The sequence below is a fragment of the Aspergillus aculeatinus genome (genome assembly GCF_003184765.1).
Source record: "Aspergillus aculeatinus CBS 121060 unplaced genomic scaffold BO66scaffold_46, whole genome shotgun sequence".
In the NCBI taxonomy this organism is placed as follows: Eukaryota; Fungi; Ascomycota; class Eurotiomycetes; order Eurotiales; family Aspergillaceae; genus Aspergillus; species Aspergillus aculeatinus.
Window position 1 is genome coordinate 78,808 of NW_020291515.1, and position 21,680 is coordinate 100,487.

At 51.1% G+C, this 21,680-nt stretch overlaps 9 protein-coding genes across 9 annotated transcripts; 2 read left to right on the top strand and 7 right to left on the bottom strand.

Moving 5' to 3' along the window:
- Positions 1-128: 128 nt before the first annotated feature.
- BO66DRAFT_394182 (putative extracellular thaumatin domain protein) lies at positions 129-1,496 on the bottom strand. Its single transcript, XM_025647939.1, has one exon. It carries the CDS (start codon positions 1,094-1,096, stop codon positions 569-571), a length of 528 nt encoding a protein of 175 aa, XP_025500729.1. The 5' UTR covers positions 1,097-1,496; the 3' UTR covers positions 129-568.
- On the bottom strand, positions 1,262-1,711 carry BO66DRAFT_163808 (uncharacterized protein). The gene has a single exon (XM_025642244.1). It carries the CDS (start codon positions 1,677-1,679, stop codon positions 1,374-1,376), a length of 306 nt encoding a protein of 101 aa, XP_025500730.1. The 5' UTR covers positions 1,680-1,711; the 3' UTR covers positions 1,262-1,373.
- A 1,497-nt stretch (positions 1,712-3,208) lies between these two features.
- BO66DRAFT_380291 (Sec23/Sec24 family protein) lies at positions 3,209-6,690 on the bottom strand (the record flags this gene model as incomplete). Its single annotated transcript, XM_025645898.1, has 6 exons — positions 5,175-6,690; positions 5,023-5,120; positions 4,629-4,969; positions 4,141-4,578; positions 3,899-4,090; positions 3,209-3,846 (listed from the first exon to the last, which is right to left on the bottom strand). The coding sequence occupies exons 1-6, from the start codon at positions 6,501-6,503 to the stop codon at positions 3,209-3,211; spliced, it is 3,036 nt and encodes a 1,011-aa protein (XP_025500731.1). The 5' UTR covers positions 6,504-6,690.
- Positions 6,691-7,411: 721 nt separating this feature from the next.
- Positions 7,412-9,586, top strand: BO66DRAFT_430932 (amino acid permease; the record flags this gene model as incomplete). Its single annotated transcript, XM_025650554.1, has 8 exons — positions 7,412-7,468; positions 7,518-7,918; positions 7,990-8,105; positions 8,152-8,329; positions 8,379-8,693; positions 8,816-9,145; positions 9,248-9,319; positions 9,424-9,586. 8 exons carry the CDS (start codon positions 7,412-7,414, stop codon positions 9,518-9,520), a joined length of 1,566 nt encoding a protein of 521 aa, XP_025500732.1. The 3' UTR covers positions 9,521-9,586.
- A 1,163-nt stretch (positions 9,587-10,749) lies between these two features.
- BO66DRAFT_163854 (Zn(II)2Cys6 transcription factor) lies at positions 10,750-13,278 on the bottom strand. Its single transcript, XM_025642246.1, has 3 exons — positions 12,262-13,278; positions 12,111-12,199; positions 10,750-12,001 (listed from the first exon to the last, which is right to left on the bottom strand). Exons 1-3 carry the CDS (start codon positions 13,008-13,010, stop codon positions 10,815-10,817), a joined length of 2,025 nt encoding a protein of 674 aa, XP_025500733.1. The 5' UTR covers positions 13,011-13,278; the 3' UTR covers positions 10,750-10,814.
- A 578-nt stretch (positions 13,279-13,856) lies between these two features.
- BO66DRAFT_163844 (uncharacterized protein) lies at positions 13,857-14,450 on the bottom strand. The gene has a single exon (XM_025642245.1). It carries the CDS (start codon positions 14,311-14,313, stop codon positions 13,942-13,944), a length of 372 nt encoding a protein of 123 aa, XP_025500734.1. The 5' UTR covers positions 14,314-14,450; the 3' UTR covers positions 13,857-13,941.
- Positions 14,451-15,215: 765 nt separating this feature from the next.
- On the bottom strand, positions 15,216-16,333 carry BO66DRAFT_394186 (uncharacterized protein). The gene is made up of 2 exons (XM_025647940.1): positions 16,219-16,333; positions 15,216-16,160 (listed from the first exon to the last, which is right to left on the bottom strand). The coding sequence occupies exon 2, from the start codon at positions 15,858-15,860 to the stop codon at positions 15,429-15,431; it is 432 nt and encodes a 143-aa protein (XP_025500735.1). The 5' UTR covers positions 15,861-16,160; positions 16,219-16,333; the 3' UTR covers positions 15,216-15,428.
- Positions 16,334-18,027: 1,694 nt separating this feature from the next.
- On the top strand, positions 18,028-18,905 carry BO66DRAFT_163911 (uncharacterized protein). The gene has a single exon (XM_025642247.1). It carries the CDS (start codon positions 18,333-18,335, stop codon positions 18,810-18,812), a length of 480 nt encoding a protein of 159 aa, XP_025500736.1. The 5' UTR covers positions 18,028-18,332; the 3' UTR covers positions 18,813-18,905.
- A 1,679-nt stretch (positions 18,906-20,584) lies between these two features.
- BO66DRAFT_404272 (uncharacterized protein) lies at positions 20,585-21,347 on the bottom strand (the record flags this gene model as incomplete). The annotated part of the gene is made up of 5 exons (XM_025648923.1): positions 20,585-20,809; positions 20,870-20,952; positions 20,982-21,074; positions 21,145-21,169; positions 21,207-21,347. The coding sequence occupies 5 exons, from the start codon at positions 21,345-21,347 to the stop codon at positions 20,585-20,587; spliced, it is 567 nt and encodes a 188-aa protein (XP_025500737.1).
- Between the last annotated feature and the right edge of the window lie 333 nt (positions 21,348-21,680).

Consider the following 21,680-nt stretch of genomic DNA (forward strand, 5'->3'; position numbering starts at 1 on the left):
TACTGAGGGTGCCAGAGGTGACCAGCCAGCTAGGAAATATTAGTAGATCAAGGAAGGCATTCTCAATTGCTAGTACCCAGTCGGATTAGGATTACTGTTTGAAAAGTCATTCAGTTACTGTCAAATGGCTTGGTTAACGAAAGCAGTAGTCATTCTTTTTGTCTATTCGGGGTCTATCCGTCATTCGTGTGATGTCAAATCACTGCGTACATCATAAAGACATGAGCGTGGCAACAGCAGGCTGATTTCCTTTGGTTCTCTCATAACAAACTGGGGGGTGGGAATCAAGGGAAAGGAAGTCAAAAAAAAAAGAAGAAAAAAACCTCGTCGAGAAGCACAGAAGCGTCGTTGGAAGTCGATCTAGCCGACTCCAACTCCACTCGCTGGTTTCCGGTAGGCATAGAAGTCAAAGTGGGGGACGATGACTACATGGTTGAGCATGTAGAAGAAGTCAAAGAAAGTAAAAAAAAATAGAGAGAGGAGAAGAAAGAAGCAAAGCAAAGCCCCTCGGGCTGCAGTCGTCGTCGAAGCAAGTTGGCAGGCTGGCTTTGGGGTCCTCTTTGACACCTTACGAAGAGCCGGAACCCAGGGTCAGGGTGAAGCTGGTGTCAATGGGGCAGCCGTGGGTAGCGTGGTTGTCATCGGGCTGCTGGTAGGCCTCTTGGCAGTTGGTGTTGCCAGCAGAGCAGGTCACGGTGGGGCAGTTGCCGCCACCCGAGGAGGGAACGACGCTGAAGCCGTATCTGACGAAGTCGGAGTCGGGGCTCAGGTTGATGGAGGACATGTCCCAGAAGATAGTGTCGCCGGACTGGGTGTACTCGAACTGCAGGACGTCGGCCTGGGACTGGGAGGTGGAGAGCTTGATGGAAATGCCACCGCCGTTGTCGTTGGTTTGCCAGCTGCTGGTGTAGGATCCGCCGCCCGCAGAAAGGGTCTCCATGTTACTGACTCTATCAGAAACAGACCACGCGTAGACGTCGGATCCAATGTTGTTGACAATGGTGACACCACCACCAGCGTTGTTTTGGCGACGGGTGTGAGGGAGGGCCGCAGCGAGACCAGCCACGGAGGCAACGAGAGCAGTCTTGAAGAACATCTTGTAGATGGAAGAGAGAGACGAGCGTGCTGATTGGGATATGATGTCTGAACGACGACGGAAGATGTGGGTTTTGGAATCCTTTAAGAAGGATAAGAGAGTGGACTGATGTAGTAAAGAAGGACGAATCTGCGCTGCAGATCTAAGAGAGTGACAGATCAAAAGATCTAAAACCAAACCGTACGAACAAGAGAGTGTCGATGGATGCAGAAAAGAAAGAGTCGATCTGAGACGTGCGAATGAAGGCCATTATATAGACAAATTGGGGGGGGGCAAGTCACCCACGCATCGGCCTTGTCATCGGGCTGAGTGCCTGGCGATTACGGTGTACCAACCGAACGATGACCCGCGATGGCGCAGGGGTAAAACTTTGTTTGAGCGGAAAAGAGAAGAAAAAAAAGGCCAAAATGGAATAAACCCCGAATGAAAAAAAGAGGCAAAGAGGGAAAAGCGAACCAGAAAAAGGTGTGACGTGGATTGGATCCCTGAGGCTTCTTGGAGAGTGGTGGAAGTGGAGAGAGCGAGAGTTCCTGAGCGCCACGAGATATAGTGGGGCTTGAAGACCGTCAAAAGTATTGATCATGCACACAGTACTGAGTACTGAGTAGAAGTTACTTGTAGGTAGGTACTGTAGTAGGTACTGTAGCCATTGAGAATGAAAAGCTGACAGGTGCTGCAGCCTGTAAACCTGCCCGTTGCGGTGTGTGAGCCGAGCATGGAATACACCGTGCATATACATTGGTAGATACTCCGTATGTAGGACAATCCTTCAGCAATATTCAATAGTATCAATTATCCATACGAAGTGTGACTCGTCATCGGCTGCTTGCTACCTACATTGTATTGACTGTATCGTATACAATCACTAGCTGATAGGAATTTGATTCCCTCCCATGTGAGTATATCGTACTTCGTACGGGGTAGTGATTGTGCTTGTGATTGTGATTGAACCCCAAAAATAGGCGTCATTCACACGCATTTTCACTGCATACTTTCTCTTTGCGGCATTCTTTTTCCTCAGCGTGGTGTGGGGTTGATTCCCATAGCCGTGGTCAGCACTAAAGCTGTGTGTGCCGAACCAGCCTCATTGCAATGGGAATAATCTTTACCGTGTCTTGGTCCGGTGGCAATAAGGGTCGCACCCCGCCAGGCATCGCGTGGCAATATAACCGCAGCCGACAGACAGCAAACTCCCCCTCCTCCGGTCTGAAGCTCCGAACCAAAAACTCGGGTTTCTTCCTTCCTTTCTCTCTTTGCCTTCGGGACTCAAAGAATGGGTGAAGAAGGAGATCTTTACCATGGCTCTGTCTGCAAAAGTCCTTGCCTTTCGGCTGACAGGGAAAACAATTTGGGTCTCCCCGAACTTCATCTTTGTCGGCTGTCTCTTTTTGTTCTTCTTCTTCTTCTTCTACTTCTTCCTTCTTCGAATGAATGAGGTTCCCAGAGGTTCCCCATTGTCGATGCCAAGTTCCCAAGGCCCCCCTTAAAAGTGGATCCTAGGCTTTTTTTTTTTTCATGCAAGTGCAAAAATTCTTCACTCACTCACTCACTTTTCTCACCGTCCACTAGACTAATTCCCATTAGTCTCCGCCGCCGCCCTAAGTTAATTCGCACTTCCTTTTCCCCTTCTTCCATTCTTCCCGGCCCGGGTTCTAGACTCCCCGCTCTTTCCAGAGCTCGTTTGTTTTCTCCCTTCGCTTCTCACCTCCTACCCTGTCGTCTGCCTTGCCTGACAGGGTTTCGAATCCAACCCAATCATAAGAGGCTACATCATCCGTCATTGCTACGCTTTACCTGCCTGTTCCTGAGGGATTTTCTAAGAAGAAAGAAAGAAAAAAAAAAAAAAAAAAGTCAAAAAACCCAAACAACAAAGTAGAAACCTTCTCACGGGCTTCTCTGTATGGGTTCAAGTGGTTCAAACGCTTAACCGTGGTATAACTGGAATGATCACTGCTGCATGTGTAAATGAAATTTCGCCATCGCGTCCAACCCCCTCCCACTCCCTTTCTTCCTTCATCCTCGTTTACCCCTCCCTAGAAGTCCGTCCTTTCTCCTCATCACCGTTCGGACATGGATAGTAGTTTCAATGGTTAGATATCAATTCCGGGGTCTTCACCAATAAGGTGCTCGTAAGCCCGCCAAACTTGTGATCCCCCCCTCTCCCACAGCATCGTCGCGTTTGCGTTGCCCCGCCAGCTCCAGATTGATTTGCCGGTGGACGTGCACCAGCCAGTCTACGTAGCTCTGGGCCTCGTTGTTGCGGTCTTCCACCAGCATACGAGCAAACTCGTATTCCGCGCCGTCGAGCCCTTGGCGGGCCAACTGGATGGTCACCGCCTTGGAGCCCCGGATGGTCGACAAGTACTGGAGCAGGTTGCGCACTTGCGCATTCAGGTGTGTTTCCAGCACGGGAATGGTCGACGTTTGGGGACTCAGCCCTTGCAGCGAGTTCTGGCCCTCACCGAACAGATCTTCCAGCAGATTGGGTGACACCTGCGAATGTAGCCACAGCAAACACTGCTGGCCATTGTCCACCAGGTACGCCCCGCCCTCCTCTATTTTCGAGAAGCTGGCCCGCAGTGAGGGGGGCACCTGTAGTTGACCCTGTTCGTTGGGGAACCCATCCGTCGGCTGCATGTTGTGGATGGGGACGATGCGGGGATACAGGTACAAAGACAGTTCCGTGCAGCCGATGGAGCGGAGCATCCGCATGTCGTGAATCCGCCGATCAGACGCTTCCTGGCCCCCTACTCGATAATTAGTGTTTGTCTCTCTTTTTCAGCACGGCAAACGCGGTTCTACCTTTCAGGGCGCGTGACTTGAGGAGACTCAGCATGTACATTGAGAACTCCTTCAAATTCTCCGGCAGTACCAGCTGACCCGGAGGATGCGAGCCGGAGAAGATCTTCCGATAACCACTGAAGATGTCCACACTCTTCTCCGTAACGCTGGCCCGGATATCTTTGAGGGACTTGTCCACCGTTTTCGAGGCCGCTGAATTCTATTAGTGACCATCATCACCCAAATAGAGAAGAATGTCTTACCCTCTTTGGCAATCATGCTGACTACTGCATCTTGATCCACAAATTTCATGGTTTCCAGACCGCCCTCGTTGACTGCCGCCACAGTGTTGATACACCGCACTCGCCGCTGACCATTAGCCGAGGTGTATAGCAGAGCAGCCTGGAAATGAGCGTCTAGCTTGGGATTGAGCTTTCCATCGTAGCTGAAGGTTACCCCAATTGCCTTGTCGGCGTCGATGGCTCCAATCTCGAGGTCGGCACCAAACGTGTGTTGCACGAAGTTGCCATGGTATCCAGACACCTGAAGGCCGTTGGAGCACCGGACCTTCATCAGAGCCTGATAGCCCGTCTCACGCGTGACCGCATGGGCCAATTCTTGAGACAGCTTGCGGATATCGCGGGGCGCATGGAAGTTAGGGTAGAAGAACGTTTCTCCACCCGTCACCTCGGGAACATGACCTTTGAAACATTAGCAGCTGATTGTGGGGAAGGTGGCAATCAGAGCTTACCGATCGTCGCTACATCCATATATGTGCCGCTCGGCGCTGCGATGAACATATCGACGCCGATGCCAGCCTCTGCCAGGTGGCCGGCCGTTTCTCTCCAGCCCGTGTGTTCCGTCGTGAACAGCTTTCTTTCCCCGTCGGTTCCGTGGACCTTGGGATCATCCCGCAGTGAAAGAGCACCAGGGCCCCATGCAGGTAGGCTGGCAATTGTGCCGATGATTTTACCACCAGTAGGTCTCAATGCAGAGAGAGCGGCATTCAAAGCAGGAAGCAACGCGGGCTGTGGGTTTTTGACACGGGAGAAGATTGTGGGGATTCGTTGTAACAGAGAGGTAATGACATTCCTGTGTCTCATGTCAGTGATATTCACCAGAGTCGCGACCACCGGGGAGCATACTTGGATTCGTGAGGGTCAACAAACAGTCCCTCGCTGAGAGGGACAAAGGGCTCTTCGAGATCCGTCATCACCATCATTTGAGCTTGGTCAAGCTGTGCCTATGGATTCGTGAGCATATTGTTCGATCCCAGCCGTGGGAGCTGCACACATACACTGAGATTGTAGAAGTGAACTTCCTTGTCGTAAGTGACAATTCCAATCTTAGCACCCTCGGGGATTCTCCGCGCCGCAGACTCATCGTCCACATTCTCCGAAGGCTCCTCGCTGTACAAAGCTTCCATGATACCCTTGCATACGCCCTTCAAGAAACCCCGATTGACCGATTCCAAGCTGACGTCAATCAAGAAGAGCCACTGGAGACCAACAGGTTCCTTGTTCCAGTAGTCTCTGGGAACCAGGAACTCGACAGTTCCCATCATCAACTCCGGACGCTGCATGCGATCGACACGGGACCCGGAGGGATCAATAGGCGCGAAGTAGTCCGCCGTTACGTCGTTGGGGAATGTGCACATATTACAGACGAACTTGTTGCCTCCAGATCTGAATGACATGAACGGATTGATATATGTTCTGCACCGGCGGCATCGCGGCGGTCCGGCGTCGCCAAAATCTAACACGGGAATGGGTTGCTCGCCGGGGTCGAGACGGGCTAGAGGTTGCAGGATCATGCCCAAGGGGAGTGCGGTAGCAGAAAGGAAATCCGATGTCGAAGGGATATTATTCAATGTAAGACGGGCATATTTCGGGGAGGAGTTGCCCTGGTCGTGCGCCACGAAAGGAACCGCTGCCGGTGGAGGAAGGTGCCGTTCCATCGTCGGGTACACATGGTTGAAGTAGTACTGAGCCGGAAGGTCGCGAGACCGAGGAATACTGGGGATCTGCTCTGGATCAATCTTGCCCTGTGTGGGAACGGAGCCTACATCGGCTCCTCCGAGCGCCGGGTTCACTGGAGCAGGGATCCCGGCCGCAGGGGAAATAGGACGTGCGGCCTGATTCAGCCCGGTGTTCAGGAATTGCGACGGTGGCGGTATACCGGCTTGAGGGACTGCGCCGAGTGACTGCGAAGCCGAGGTCGACGCTCCTGCAATCTCGTGGTGTGCGTGACGATGCTTCTTCTTCGACGTCCGAGCCCCGCTCTCACTTCCAATTATGCCCAACCCACTCATCTGAGATGCCAAACCAGCCATCGCGGGATCTGGAGACACACCTCCGGCAGCCATCGGATCGGCTTGATAGGCGAATTGACCGTGGGGCGGTTGCAGAGGCTGCTGGGCTGGCGGAGGGGCCCCATATCCGGACCATTGTTGTTGTTGAGGGGCTCCGTACATAGCACCGGGCTGAGGAGGGGAAGGACCGGGAGGAACACCAGCGGCAGGATAGCCTTGTGGAGGAACCTGATGAGCTGTACGGTTGGGATCGGTCGAGGCCTCACCAGGCACTGGCCCTTGGCCGAAAGAGTTATACATGCTCGGGTCGGCCATGGTGCTTCATAACGCGGGGGAAGACGAACAACCGGGGCGGGGTGAGGACGAGGTGGGATCGATCATCAACGGGTAGGGGAGATCTTTTTTTTCTTTCTTTAACCAGAGGCGGATCACCACCTGCTACTCCACGACGATCGACAAAGTCAGTATGAGATCGAAGGCGAGTAGCGAAAAAGGGACAAGGAGACAGACCTCGAAGGCCGACGCCGCGGCATCGCAATTGACCACCTAATACAAACAACTGCCCCGGCCCATCTTTGTTCCGGACCCTGTCCGCCTTACTCGTTTCGGCCAGGGGCTCGATCTATATCCCCACTTGTAAAGAAAGAAGTATAGCAAGTACCGTCCGATGTTGCAGCACAATTATTCTTCAAATTATGATAGTACGATCGTATTGTTTGAGTGCCTGATTAGTAATTGCTATGCACTCTGTGATAAGTGTAGCTGTTGGAATCCATTGCTATGCTCTTCCCTCACTTGCTGTTCTTATCAAGCCTTCCCGACAAGCTGCATGATGCATGCAATGGAAGGACAGACGACCGCCACCCCTCCAGCCTCTTCATCTCTTGAATCCTCAACACTCTGTTGCTTGACTAGATTTTTCTATCGGCGCTGCCTTTGCCGCATACTCACACAACGTCAAATTAGCAGACAATTGACTTCTCCCTCGTTGTATCTTGTCTATATTGACCCTAGTCCTTGCGGGGTCCGTTCACCGTCTTTTTGGCGCTCAGCCGGGGATTCAGTGAGTGTCAACTCAACGAAAATATGATGACTGAAAATCTAACATCAGGACGTCAATTTTAGAACGATCAATGGCTGGAAGTGTCTCATACGACCTATCCATTCCTTCTCCATAAACGGCCAGTGAAGCACTATAGTATATATGACAAGAGCGTGACACCATGACCGGCGTTCAAGACAACGACGAGCTACTGCTGGCTCGCATTGGTTATCGACAGGTGACTTCTTTATATCTCCGCCACAAGGCAAATCCTCTAATTGAGCTAGGAATTACAACGCGAGTTCTCGAAGTGGTCGACTATCTCCTACGCTATCTCCATCTTGGGAATCCTCGGTTCGGTGCCCGCGACCTTCGGTGCTCCCTTGGCCGCAGGGGGTCCGGCCACAGTAGTATGGTGCTGGTTTGTGGGCTCCTGTATGGCTCTATGCATCGGCAGCTCGGTAGCGGAGCTTGTGTCAGCATACCCCACAGCTGGAGGCATGTACTTCGTCACCAAGCATGTCGTGCCAGAGGAATATGTGCCCATCTTCTCCTGGATTCAAGGTTGGTGTAACCTCCTGGGACAAACAGCAGGGGTTGCTAGTGTGGTCTACACCGTCAGTCAGATGCTGCTCGCTGGTGCTAGTATGAACTCGGCATTGGTCGATGGGAAATACTCTTACTCCCCGTAAGCTTTCATTCCTTTTTGCTGTTTGTTTTTTTATCGTCGATGCTGTATCTGGTACTGAGGCGCTCTAGATCTGCATCCGATACCGTTCTTTTGGCTGTGGCCCTCCTATGCATCCTAGGTGTGGTTTGCTCTATGACCACCAGATCATTGCACCGCATCATCGCCTGGTTTGCCCCAATCAACAGTACGTTCTCAATGACTCTGGCTCACAGACAAACCTAACGATCTAGTCACCGCCACTGTCTGCATCTGCTTCACGCTACTATGGTACACGCCCAACAAACAGCCCGCCGTCTGGGTGTTTACCCACTTCACCGATGGCTCCGGCTGGGGCTCTAAGGTCTTCTCCTTCCTGCTGGGCTTCATCTCCGTGGCTTGGGTTTTAACAGACTACGATGGCACGACTCAGTGAGTCCACCGTGAATTTCGAACGTATAAATCCTCTAACTTTATCTAGCATGTCTGAGGAGACCCGTGATGCGGCCGCCCTCGGGCCGGTCGCCATCCAAACCGCCGTGCTCGTCTCTGGCGCTCTCGGTTGGCTACTGACGATATGCCTCTGCTTCTGCCTCACGGACTACGAAGGCATCCTCAACACCCCCACCGGCCTTCCCGCGGCGCAGATCTTCTTGAATGCCGGCGGCCCTGTCGGCGGCTCCATCATGTGGGGGTTTGCGATTCTTGTGCAGCTGTTCACCGGCTGCTCCGCCATGTTGGCCGATACGCGAATGGCCTATGCATTTGCCCGTGACGAAGCCCTGCCATTCTCCTCGTGCGTTACTCCCCGCAAGCTCTATTCTCTACTCCCAGCCCTGGCTCCCAGCCCCCCACGAGCGATATATCTTCCTCTGAACCCAACAATCCCAAACCAACTAATCCAATCCCCACCCGAAGGTTCCTCTCCCGCATCAATCCCCGAACACAGACCCCTCTCAACGCCGTTTGGTTCGTTGTCCTCTTCAGCATCAGCATGACCTGCATCGCCATCGGGTCGACGCAAACCGCCACCGCCATCTTCAGCATCACCGCCCCGGCCCTCGACCTCTCCTATGTCTCCGTGATCCTCGCCCACCAGATCTACCGCCACCGGGTCAAATTCGTGCAGGGGCCCTTCACTCTCGGCCAATGGGGCCCCTACATCAACTGGATCTCGATCGTCTGGGTGACGTTCATCAGTACGGTGCTATTCTTCCCACCCCATGTACCGGTGACAGTCGCGAATATGTAAGCACACCTCCCAAAAAACCCCCCCTTTCCATCAAGAAAGCCCCACAAAAAGCCAGTCAACTACATCCAAAAGCTCATACGATCCATCGTGTAAACCAGGAACTACGGGATATTTGTTGGGATATTCATCGCGGCATTTGCCCTGGTTTGGTGGTGGGCTGCTGCAAGGGGGTAAGTGCTTTCCGTTTCCCCCCAAGTATCCTACCCCGAAGAGCCATCTTGACTGGCTCCATGCGGATCAACAATGTCATGGTTAACCATTCGGGGTGATTTAGACGATACACCGGCCCACGGATAAACGAACAGTTCGAGCCTGTGGCCACGGAGGAGGATTACGGGACGTTTCCGGGGACGGACTCGAATGATATCTAGTTTACCATAAGATGCCCACTTTCTGGAGGATATAACACCTACAGAAAGGTTCAGTATCGGAGAGAGAGAGAGAGAGAGAGAGAGAGAGAGAGAGAGAGAGAAAGGGAAGGAAAGAAGTGATCATTCCATCCTGTCTCAGCCAAACAAATTCTGGAACAATAAGGCAAAGACAGGGTACTCGACGCTTGGATGTGATGACTAAGAGAGGATTCGCATATGGGATCGGAAGACCGGCAAGAGAAGTGAAGTGGTATTGATGAGAAGAAAGTGAACGATTTCCGGGCTACATATCAAGTATTTGGAACCGCTGATTGTTGGAAGCTGATCAACGGATACATTCAGCACCTGAACCGTATGCAGTCATAGATACACCGAACAGTGACATCGATATGCAGCCCGGAAAAGGTCTTAGATATAAGGCAGAGAGACATACGAAGGAGATGAGGACGGGGTAAGATGACGCTCGTCAAGGAGACAGCCCGGCCGGCAGGTGCAGTACAGTGCAGTACGCCGACAGGATCGAAGAGATCTGTCAAACCTAATCTCAGATGCCGATTGATTGCTTAAATGAATTGCATCATCATGCAAAGAAAGGGGGGAAGGGGCGTGGATGGCTCGGAGGTAGGTAGGTACAGTACAGTACTGGTATTCCTAGCTTCGCGATTGCTGAGTTGGGCTTGAGTGCGCCACCGATGCAATGGCACGCTACGCATGCTTTACAGTATGCATATTTCGGACGATATAGATATGCTAATCTGATGGAGAAAAAAATAGGGGGAGAAAATAGGAAAAAAGGAAAAAAGACTATCATCAAAAGAAGAAAAGGAGATCATAACTGTACAATTCACAGACCCCCTTATGCATGGCTCATATAGCACCACATGGCGTATCATGACAATTCATCAGTATTCAATAATGGGAAAATGAGAAAGTCCCGAAACTCCGTCAAGAAGGTAAAAGTACATCTACCCGTGGTCTCACTGCTCTAGTTCCACAAATGAACCAGATAAGATCTCAAAGAGGTAGAATGGTATATGTGAAATTAAATATGTCCCCCGTTGGCCCGACGCCGATCCAAATCCTGTGCCTGCCCTTGCAGCTGTTCATTTTGAGGGCATTTCCGTCCCAACCAACCAGCTGTGCTGTTCGCCAGCCGAAATCGTAATATGTGAAAAGAAATGAAAAAATCAGGGTTCAAAGGGAAGAAGTACACACATGCGTTGCTGATCTGCAAGCGACTGATGTGCTCGACCAGGTCAGCCAACGAATGCAAGGAGGTCCGACGAAATTTTGCTTAAGTGATGAGAAAATCCATCTTCATGTCTTTGATGATCTTCTCCCAGTCCCAGCTCTCTTCCGAGTTGTTATCCATGACTTCCCAGACCCGCTCCACGACCTTGAAGGCAGGCTCAATGTTACGCAGGTTGGAGTAAGCTTTGAGGGATTCGAACCCCTTTTTAATTCGCTCGCGTTGGCGTGGCAAGAATGCCGAGCAACCCAGCAGAAACAGGGGCATCAGCACAATGCATAATGCTCCCGCATCTTGGGGGATCTGATCCAAATATGCCAGGCCATCATCTACCACCTGGGCAATCTTTTCGCTCGGTCGGGATGGCCGAATGGTGCGGTAGAGATATACCCAGGTTGACTGCCGGTAAAGCTGTGCAAGGTAGTAATTTGGGGTGTTGGCGGCATATGACGTCTCCCAGGTTCGGATAGCCGAGTCTATCGAGACAGCGTCTCCCAAAATCTGATAATCCACTGCAGGCTCATAACCCTCGTCGAACCGCTGACGGATGCGATCTCGTAATCGAGTTACTTCGGATATGTAGTTGAACAATCCATCAAAGACACCCAGGAACATCCCCGCTTGGGCATGGGGAACAAAATCGGGAAGGCGTAAGTCACCCTGCAAGTGAGCGGGGCGGCGGTCCAGGGAGGTGATTGAGTTGGACACATCGTGATACTGGAAGAACTCCACAATAAACTGACGGAATTTCTCATTCCGTGGCTGCTGTGTGGTTAAGAGGTACCGTGCGGCGTCCATATGTGGACGGTACTCGCCGTTAGTTTCGCCTTCACAAATTGTATTCAAGCTGAGGGCGATAGTGGAGGCAATTATGGGATCCTCCACCAAAAGCTCGGGTTCCACCGACCCGCCGGAGGAGGCGTTGATATTATCCTTGAGATCGCGAATGGCACGATGGAAATGGTAATATTTACGCTCCTTCAGCTTTGGTTCCGGATCGAGGGCCGAGAGATGTGAGCCTGACAAGCACATGAGGGAGTGCATTAACCCTCGATGCTGGGTGGCCATAGGCAAGAGGATCTCCTTAAAAGGATTGGAATCATCGTTGATCAAGGTCAAAACCCGACTAAATCCGTAGACGAAGTGGTCCAGAAATCGACGATCGATCTCAGTCTCGATACCATCGATTAGCAACGGGAGGCTGCGAGAGACCATGGAATGGGTGCGAGCCGCTGTCAAGCGAACGGAGTCAGAATGGAAGTCTGAGATGTCGTATATGGGTCCGATAAATCAAGGGGTAGAAACTTAAAGGTCGGAACAAAAGAGATCGATGATCCTTACCATCCTCGAGTTTTTGCTTGCCACTCTTCCAGATCTCTTTCGGAGGGTAGCCTTCGCACACGACGGCATTCTTCTGGCAGTTAAGACAACTGCGGCGGAAGTCAGAATTCATCATTGCGACCGGCTCCACATTGTATGAGAGAAGGCTTACGCTGGTTTGGTCTCATCACACTTTTTCTTTCGACGACGACAAGTAATACAGCCGGTTTTGGATCTCCCTTTGGTGATCTTGACCTGACCCCCGGGCGCTGGCAGCGGATGTTTGCGCGGTCGTCCACGTTTCCGTGGGACGTTCACGGGAACAGCCGTGGAATCCGAATGACTCGAGCTCGCATTGGCTATCGCATTTGTCGTCGTCTCCACCCCCACAGGTTTAATACTTTGCAGGTCGTCCACGTCGTCCAATTCCTCGATTTTGGGCGTTACATCGGTCATGGTCGGGTCGGCATAGTGGGTGGCGAAAATGTTGAGTCGGAAGGTCTTCGCGGAGGGTATTGCGGTCGCAGCAAACGGGTGGTGGTGGTGGTGGTGGTGTGACCCATCGTGGAGTTTAAAGTCCAGTTCGGCGGTGGGCGCGGTAGGCGAAGTGTCGGACGGGTTCTCCCCATCCCAGGAAATCGGCGAGTCATTGGAAAGATCGTCCGTGGTGCTGATACTGGTGCGATGAGAAAGTGAGGAGTCATCGACTAAAGGGCAGTCGACAAAGGTGGGGATGTCGTGAAAAACCACCGAGCGGGCGGAGTCGCGACGAACAGCGGTCGGATGTGCTGACGAGAAAGCATGAGAAAGATTATTGCTGTCAGAGGAAGAAGAGGACGAGGAGGATGAGGAGGATGAAGCAGCATTAGACGGGGAGGAAGAAGGGAGGGCGAAAATGGACGCTTTCTGCAAGGACAACATTGCACCAGACGCCGCCACCTCTCTAAGCGGGAGGTGCGTAGAGATGGTACGCAAGTGCTGGAGTGTATATATAGATCGAACTGAAAAAAGTGTATTGAGTATAGAGTGTAGAGTAAGCAAGCCGGCGATGTGAGACGCAAGGAGAACGAGCGAACAGAAGAAGAGGAGGAGGAGGAGGAGGAGGAGGAGGAGGGCGGCAGGCCGGGGTTGATCTGTGACGAGCGAGGAGGGGTCTTTAAGAAAAGAGCAGCAGGGTAGGTAGAACTGTGTGGGAGGGTGGAGGGTGGTATTGGTGGTGGTATTGGTGGTGGTTAAGCTGATTAGTAGGTGTAGTTGGTATTATTAGTAGTGGTAGTTGTGGTAGCGGTAGTAATAGTAGTAGTGGTAGAATGACAGTGCTAATAGGAATTTAGAATAATGAAAATAATGAAAATAATGAAAATAATGATAATAATAATAATAATAATAATAAAATAATAATAAAATAACGAATAGATGAATTCAAAGAGGAGGGGAAGATCGAACAGACACAGACAATGGATGGAAGGAAAGTGGGGAGGAACAACAAGACTTGGCTGAGATTGACTGGTTGCGCGGAAGATGGAATCAACACACTGGGTGGGGAGGCAAGGAAAGGGAAGAAAGTACAAGCAGCTGGATTGAAGTTAGTGCGTCACAGACTTGAGCAAGTTCAGTGGGTGGATGGAGGTGGATGGAGGTGGGTGGGTGTGTCTGTGTCTGTGTGTGTGGTGTGTGCGTAGTGGGCGTAGTGGGTGTAGTGTAGAGTAAGTTAGAGTAGTGTAGTGTAGTGTAGTGTAGTGTAGTTTAGTTGGGAGTTGGGAGTTGGAGTACCCGTAGTGTCGTGTAGTTAGTGTGTGTTAGTGGCGGACAGTCCTTGGTCAGAGAGAAGTAATAGTAAGTCAATGGTCAATTAGACTAACTCCCCCAAGCTTAGAGTGAGAAGAAGGGGGAAAGAGGGGAAAGTGTCAGTGTAAGTGTCAATGTCAGTGTCAAGAGTAAAGAGAGTGGGAAAGTGTGCGAGTCTGCCTGTCTGCTTATAGAACCACAACAAACGAGGCTGGAGATCTCGTCGATCAAAGAGAAAGCGATAACTAACAACCCCCAGCTTATTAAGGATACACCACGGTGCCAACAGACGCTGTCCATTTGAATGAGATGAGGGAATAATGGAGGAATCGACACAAACCGTATTGTAAGAATGGAGAACAGGATAGGATAACAGACTCCGACCCTGACCAGGTTCAACAGAAGCCAATCCCAAATGGGCAAGTCGGGGGGCCATGATACCCTAACTGAGTAGAACTTACCTAGTAATTAGTTAACTAGTTAATAACTACCTACTAGGTGCTGAATAAGTTAATCACTGCGCTATTCTGAGGGTTGATTCAAACAGACAAAGACACTGACACTGACACTGACACTGACACTGACACTGACACTGACACAGATACTCAAGCAGTTACAAACGGTCTCATCCCAACTAACTAACAGATTAATTGACAGCCTAGAGCTGACTGAGCGAGTCACTGACTCGCTCAACCAGTCAGACTTCAGCATTCATTGTCCGCAAGCATGAACCGAGATTCGGATGGATCCCAAGTGGGCAAACTTTCTGATTGATAATTCCGGTTTTGGTAGAATCGAATCCATCACAAGAGCCCCGAGCTCACTGGAAATTGGGATGAACGAGGTACATTGTTTATTGCCTTGCGATGTGTCTGAAGGCGTATTTCCATCTTTCATAGTATACTCCGTAGATCGGTAGATATTCAATCCCAGGAAGGGAAACTCCAGCTGCGGGGAGAGAAAAACGAATCGAAGAATCAGCCCTGGGAGAGAGAGCCCGGGCCTGGAGGAAGAGTTTCTAACCTTTCAAGAGTTGGGCTGCCAAGCCGGTTGTTGTACAGACAGACCCTTATTGGGTCATGGCGCAACGGAGAAAAGCGACAGAGAAACTTCACTAGGATCATTTTGCCCACGAACTAGACTAGCCTAACTACACTACACTACGGTACAGCAAGTAAATACAGTACACTCATCAATAAGTACAGCACAGCGTATACTCGTACTCAGTACACAGTACTCCGATGAACAACTACCTAGGTTCTCTCTCTCCTTCTCTTGCCCTTCCAGTTCTTCCCTCTCTCCTCCCCACCACCCTCATCCTCACCCTCACACCCCCACTATCCTCCAGTTTATCCTCACTATTACTGTACTCGGTTTCTGGACCTGTCTCAGTACCTGTGTGCCTGTGCCTGTACCTGTACCTTCCGTCCGTCCCACTACCCCTACTTGCATACACACTTACATACGCACACACATCGGAACTTGAAATCGGTGGATGCTCCCAAAACAAATGGAAAAAAAGCAATGTGCGCCAATCAGAGTCCCCATGCATCAAGTTCTGTTGACCACCACCGCGGATGATCCTCGTTGCTTCTCCCTATTTGGGCAGGGAACCTCACTATCCGGCTGATGACCGGCCGGGGTTTGTGTGTGCGTGCGTGCGTGCGAGTATGGCTGGTGTGCGTGTATGCGTGTGTGCGTGTGTATGTACGTGTGGTATATGAATGTGTATGGATGAGTTCCCAGAGGAACCCCCCCCCCCGGTCCGAAATGCAATTCCTCGCGATGATGATGCGTCGTCAGGGGTTTTACTGCCTCGCCTTCCTCTTCTCGGCAGTCAAAATTCTGGTTCTTTTCTTTTCCTTTTTTTGTTTTACTCTTCTTCTTTTGCACTCTCCCTCTGAAACTTGAGCACCAAGCACAAAATTGTGCTAGAAGCTGATCGACGGATTGCATCCGTACACCTAAGCTTAGTCTCTCCATTGAGCACTGACAGGAGGCAAATGGTCTGACCCCGTTGAGGCTCTCGGTCGGCTCCAAGACCCTCATATGGCTTGGACCAAAAGAGAAATGCACCGAAGATCAACGTGGTACAGACCCTTCACCAGTCTCTCTCCCAGGACACACAGACACACCCCGTCTCTCCCATCGCTTTCCACTACAAAACAGCAATACTGGGACTTTTTTCCCCCCGAGGCCATCGTCTCCTGATGACATTTTCTCACTCCCTCAGACAAATCAGGATCTGTCGGAGAAGGATGCGCAATAAGTGGGTTCCATTGCCTGCGGCGCACATTCAGATCACTGATCATGAGGCGGGGATAAGGGCCGGGCATGATACAGGCACTTCTGATGGGGACTCGTATAGATATCTTGCCTGCAGCCCACTTAGCTTACACAAGCAGAAAGTTAAATTCCTTGCTGCAGCAGGGGACCTCCGACTTTCGATAATCTGCTTCAATCCCCAGTTGAGATCTATCTGGTCGTGGGATCTGTCTCAGGCAACATCGAGTCTACCGTATATGCTCCCCAGAAAACCGGACACGTCGAAGCAGGCCGTATGGTCGATGAGGCGTTTCCCCACACCATCTAGGATGAGTACAGCAGCAGCAGCAGCAACAGCAGCAGCAGCATGACTGCCAGATACGGGAAGCATGGAAGTGTGTTTTCTTGTTTGAAGTCGGTAGTCTCCCCAGTCGGGGTCTTATGTAGTGGTGTATTACGTGCATGCCGGGATGACACGGCTCAGGCTCAGCTGGACGCCACACCACCCCACGCTACTGGTCTTTCTTTGTGTCGCAGCAAGTGCGGAGAGAGGGCCAGATGCTCGGGCAGTGATCCCACCGGCCACTTGCCTCTGATCAGTCTGACCACGAACTTTAGATTGACGGTCCCCGACGAGGCGAAGGAGGATGACGTCGGGGGATCGGATCGGGGGAAATCCCTCTCCCCCATGGCGCATCTGGATTGAGTCCGGAGTCTCCAGCAAGGGGAGGGGAATGAATGGACGGAAAAGCAAGAAGCAGCGAGAATCATTCAAAACCCTCATTACGAGTACATACCCGGACAATCTGGGGAAAAGTGGGCCAGATCTTCCCTCTGTGCTCCCAGCACGGACATTCGGGGTACCGTACTGCAAAGCATCAAGCCAGCATTGATCATGTCCGACTTCATTCATTGACTGGCTTTACCTTACCCACCTCTCCCCTGCCCTCCATCCTACTACTGTAGGTACATGATCAGATGCGACCGAGGGGACCGATCGAATCCGATTCCACCGATTCATGGGAAAGAGAATTGAGCAATTGAAGTCCGATGATATGGATTGAGCAGAGCAGAGAGATGATCAGCCACCAAGCTACTCCGTAATTAGCACGGCGCCTGAGCTCCAGCTAACCACTGTCATGTATGAAGCAGCTAGGTCGTGTACCTACATGACCCTGTCTTTACCTTCTCGCCTCTTCTCACAAAAGGACCGAAAGGACCAACAATGAGTTCAAGGCGACATACACAGCCACTGGAGTTAGCATTTCCAAGTCAGCCAATGGACAGAATGACCATTAGTCAACAACCGTGCACACAGTCCATGACTCCATGTAAGTAAGTTATGGCGGGGGGGAAGAGGAAGGGGGGGGGGGTTAGGAGAGGCGAACGAACAGAATAGGATTGTGTGCAATTGGATGGCTTTGTCTCCGAGTGCTTGGGCCTCCTCCCATCTTTTCCTGTCTGTCGGCCACGGTTGATTCGAAACGGCTCGGGATGAAGCACTTCGTCCGGGCGGGCGCCCCATCAATCTGCCTGCCGACTAATTGGGAAATCAGAAGTGGAGAGATGAAGAGAATCATCTGTATACCGAGTACGTACGGAGTACGTGAAACTAACTCAGCTAGCTTGACTAAACTTAACTCACCACAGGTTGGGTAGAAAGTTAAGGTAGCTTGTAGGCATTCGGCTTCCTCCCCCGGTTCCGCTGCCTCTTCTCTCCAGCTTCCTGTTTGCTTGCCCCTCCACTGATTCGATTCGATTCTGACTGACTCTTTTCTCTCTGCTTTCACCAACAAGAACGGTTGGGCTGGACTGGACTGGCCTGGACTTTGGGTCAGATCCAACCCAAGTCACATGGCATGGTGCCCTGAGATTCGGGTATTACCGGATATGACGGGATCTTGAGGTTCTACACTTGCTTACTGCAACCGTACAGTAACAATGTACATCTACGGGAAGCATCTCGTCATTCACTTCGCAGTGACCTTCAAGTTATATATATTCGAAACATAATAGACCATCACGGGTGTGCTAAGTGGGGGTGAATCCGTCACTGAGTGAGTGGTAGTGCGCTTACATTGGAGTAAAATCAGTACTTCTCAGATGTTGATCTCCTAACTATAAGTCAACCATGCCCCGGACCTAGTAGCTCAGAGCCATAACCAGACCAAGACCAGCATTAGTCCACCCATGGCAGCGAGAGTTTTACTGCGTACGGAGTATAGTGTCATCGAATCAGCAACCCCATTCCTCAAATATGAATCCTCAAGCACAGCATGCAACTGGAACACCCGCGATGCACCCGACTACTCCCAGAACTTGACTGGTCAAACAGCCCTCTCCCTCTCCCCTCTTACCCCGACACCATCCTCCCCATCCCATCAACCACCTGGTAAAACACCTTTATCTCTCTCTCTCTCTCTCTATCTCAACTTAGCCCCTCCCCTACCCCTCCCTCATCTCTATTGCTCTATCAACAACCCAATTCTCACCCGTCACACCAATTATGTAAAAATCTTCATACCCACGTATACTCACTCACAAAGAGAAGAAAGGTTCCAGACGGCCCACCCACCCGCTCCAGACCTCTCTCTCTCTCATTCCAAGCGTCCAAGCCAAGAATCTCGATCCCATCACCAACCTTCTAACACATTCCCCAGAGTAGACTAGTTAGTACTGAAGATCGGGTATACGTACATTCCCATCCACCCACAACCCACAACCCGACTCAACCTTACTTATTACCCTGCCTGCCTGCCTGCTTAGTCAAAAAGAAAATCGTTCCTTTTGCTTTTCCCTTGGGGTTGTTGGTCTATTCCTCTTTTGGTTTCTGGGGGGGCGGTAGGTTCGACTTTCTAGTAGACCACCAAAAAAAAAAAAAAAAGACTTCGCGTGCGTTTTGCGGGCGTACGTGCGTTGCGCCGCGATGCATACAACCCGCGGCGAGCTACGCTCACCACTAAGTACTCGGTAGTACTAAGTAACCCCCCGCCCCCTTTTCGGTCAATCATGCAGATGGATTGGGGAAAGAAGCTCTGCACTAATCTACACTTACCCTCTTTTTCCGTTATCGTACAGTAGGTTAGAAGGCCTTGAACCCGCCCGCTTTACCCTATTTTGATGGACGCACAGGAGGAGTGGTGGTGGTGGTGGTGGGCGCTAGTTGATTGTACTTTTAAGGACGACGGGATACGCGGGAGGAGGGGGAGGCGGAGGGGAGGGGCAGAGGGGAGAGACTGGGTTCGGTCACGTGAGTTGGTTTGGGGGATTCATATGGTGGTTAGTGAGTGGTATACAACATCTGGTTGATGTTGCAGTGGATTGAGGAGGAGATGGTGTTTTGGAGTCATTCGTAGATGATCGGAATAATCCTCGTCTTGGAATGGTTTCCAATGATTTGAGGCATTGTGAGACGACGTCACGGAAAGCTGACTTTCTAGTTCTGGTCAGAATGCTTTGACTTGAAGTACCACAGCTAGGCCTTGAACTCAGCAGACAACCACTCAATATTTTTTCGCTTGTTTTTGAGGTGCTGTAGTTCCTCATTGTCGGGGCGAGCCCCATCAGAGTAACTAGCCTCAGCAGAGGCATATCGATACTGTCGATACTCCGCGATCAAGTCATGCAGATTGCTTGCGGCCTTGACGAACTTCAGATCCTCCATTCCCTCCCCGAGGTACCAATGTTAAACCGCCTTGACGCGGAAAAGTCGAGCAAAGGCATGGCCCACTCGGTTGAGTATCTCCTGGAGTACCGTAGAGTTGCCATGCAAAGTCGCTGACACCCGGAGACTCTGCGGCGAGACGGAGCAGAAGGCTGTCTGCACGTTGCTTAGGAAAAATTCGAGCTCTATGGTTGCTGCTTTGGATGTGCTTCATCTGATCCTCGATCTCTCGCATGGAGATCCGTCCCCGACTGGCTAGAGAGCTCAGTGTTTGGTCTGGTTTCTATATTTGATAATCCCAGGCCCTTGCAATCAAGCAAAACATGTCAAAAAATCAGCCCCGGTTGAGATCGCAAGAGGCCATCATGTTGCTTGAATCAAAAATCTGCTGCGTAAGACCCGAGACTGTGACTGAGCGGAATGAGTGCACATGTGGCTGGTGAGTGGTGCAAAGCCCGCCATCAAGATGCTCAAATGGGCAAACGGGACCATCTTAAGAGCTTGCACATATCCGGGTTTAGCTCGCTTGGAAAGTGAAGGCACACCGAGACTCCAGATATGACTGCTGAGACAAAGTAATGGAAGGCACGGTGCGTGGGGTAACCGACTCTTAAAGTGCGCATTCAAGTATATTGATGCAGCAATAGCGAAGAAATTGTCTATCGCACACCATTGTCGAAGCAGAAAGTCTCATCCGCTTCATGAATCCAGTGTTTCGTGAAGAGCATGGCATTGCAAGGTCCAGCGACGGCATCGGAGCTTTAGCAGAGGGCATTATCTAGAATGCGGTCATCATTCGATCGAGGAACTCTTCTTTGATTCTTGAAATCAAAAGCGTGCCCATACCGGGCCTCGTCCCGCCATCTAGCAAATTGGCAATCTGGAAACCTTGATTGCAATCGCATATCTCTGCTTCTTTCCGAATAGCATCAGTCACTTGATCTACCAAGTCGGCCCCTTCAGCATAGTGCCCTTGGCCCAATTGTTGCTCGTTCCACATTGCCTAAAAACGAAGTTGTCGGGTCTAAGTAAAGGACCACCAGGACCGTATCTGATCGCATACATCGTCCCTGGCTTTAAGTCGAGAAGGATCGCGGGGAATGTATTTTCTGCCTCTCGCGTCATTGAGGTAGATATTCATTCTCTCTAGTTGCAGATTAGATGAGCCCATGTACCCAGTTTCTTCTTCTTCTTCTTCTTCTTAGGGAAGTCATTGAGATATGGGGCAAGCACGGTTACTGACACGCCAGAGGAATCCAAGCCATGTTCTGAGAAACATCTGCTTGAAGACATTCAGTACCAGAGGGGCCACGGGACTATATACAATATCGGACTTACCAGAAAGGAAAACCGTTCTGACTACCTGGAAAGCTATATATCATTCCTTTGATGTTACGAACCTCCATTTGATTGTCATACACGCTGGACAGTCTGAAAGTCAATCCAATGGGAGTCGAAATACCATGTGTCAGTGAGGGCCTCAAGGTAAAGCCTTTGGACAAGAGGGAAGGCCCATAATCCGGCGCATCTTGTCTAGGCATTGAGAGTACAGCGTGGTCACCATGTGCTAAGCGTTATTTCTGGTAGAGCCTGCTGCCTGTCGACTCCAAATGACCGGCATACGCCAGAAATCTTCTAGCAGACAGAAGGCTACAGTCAGCCACGGACTCTTGTATTGTATTGCGTATTGAAAAAAAGCCCCTAGCACAAAGTCAAGGCATTAGCACCGCTATCTCTTGGAGTTCCCAACATCATTGCCAATCGTAGTCCACAATCAAACGTTGAAGATGTTTCCCCGGTGAGGTGGACAGGTCAAGGCGGAGGCGGCGGCGCCCACTCGGAAGCGGGCCGCGTCCCTTCCCTCTCTCCCCGCC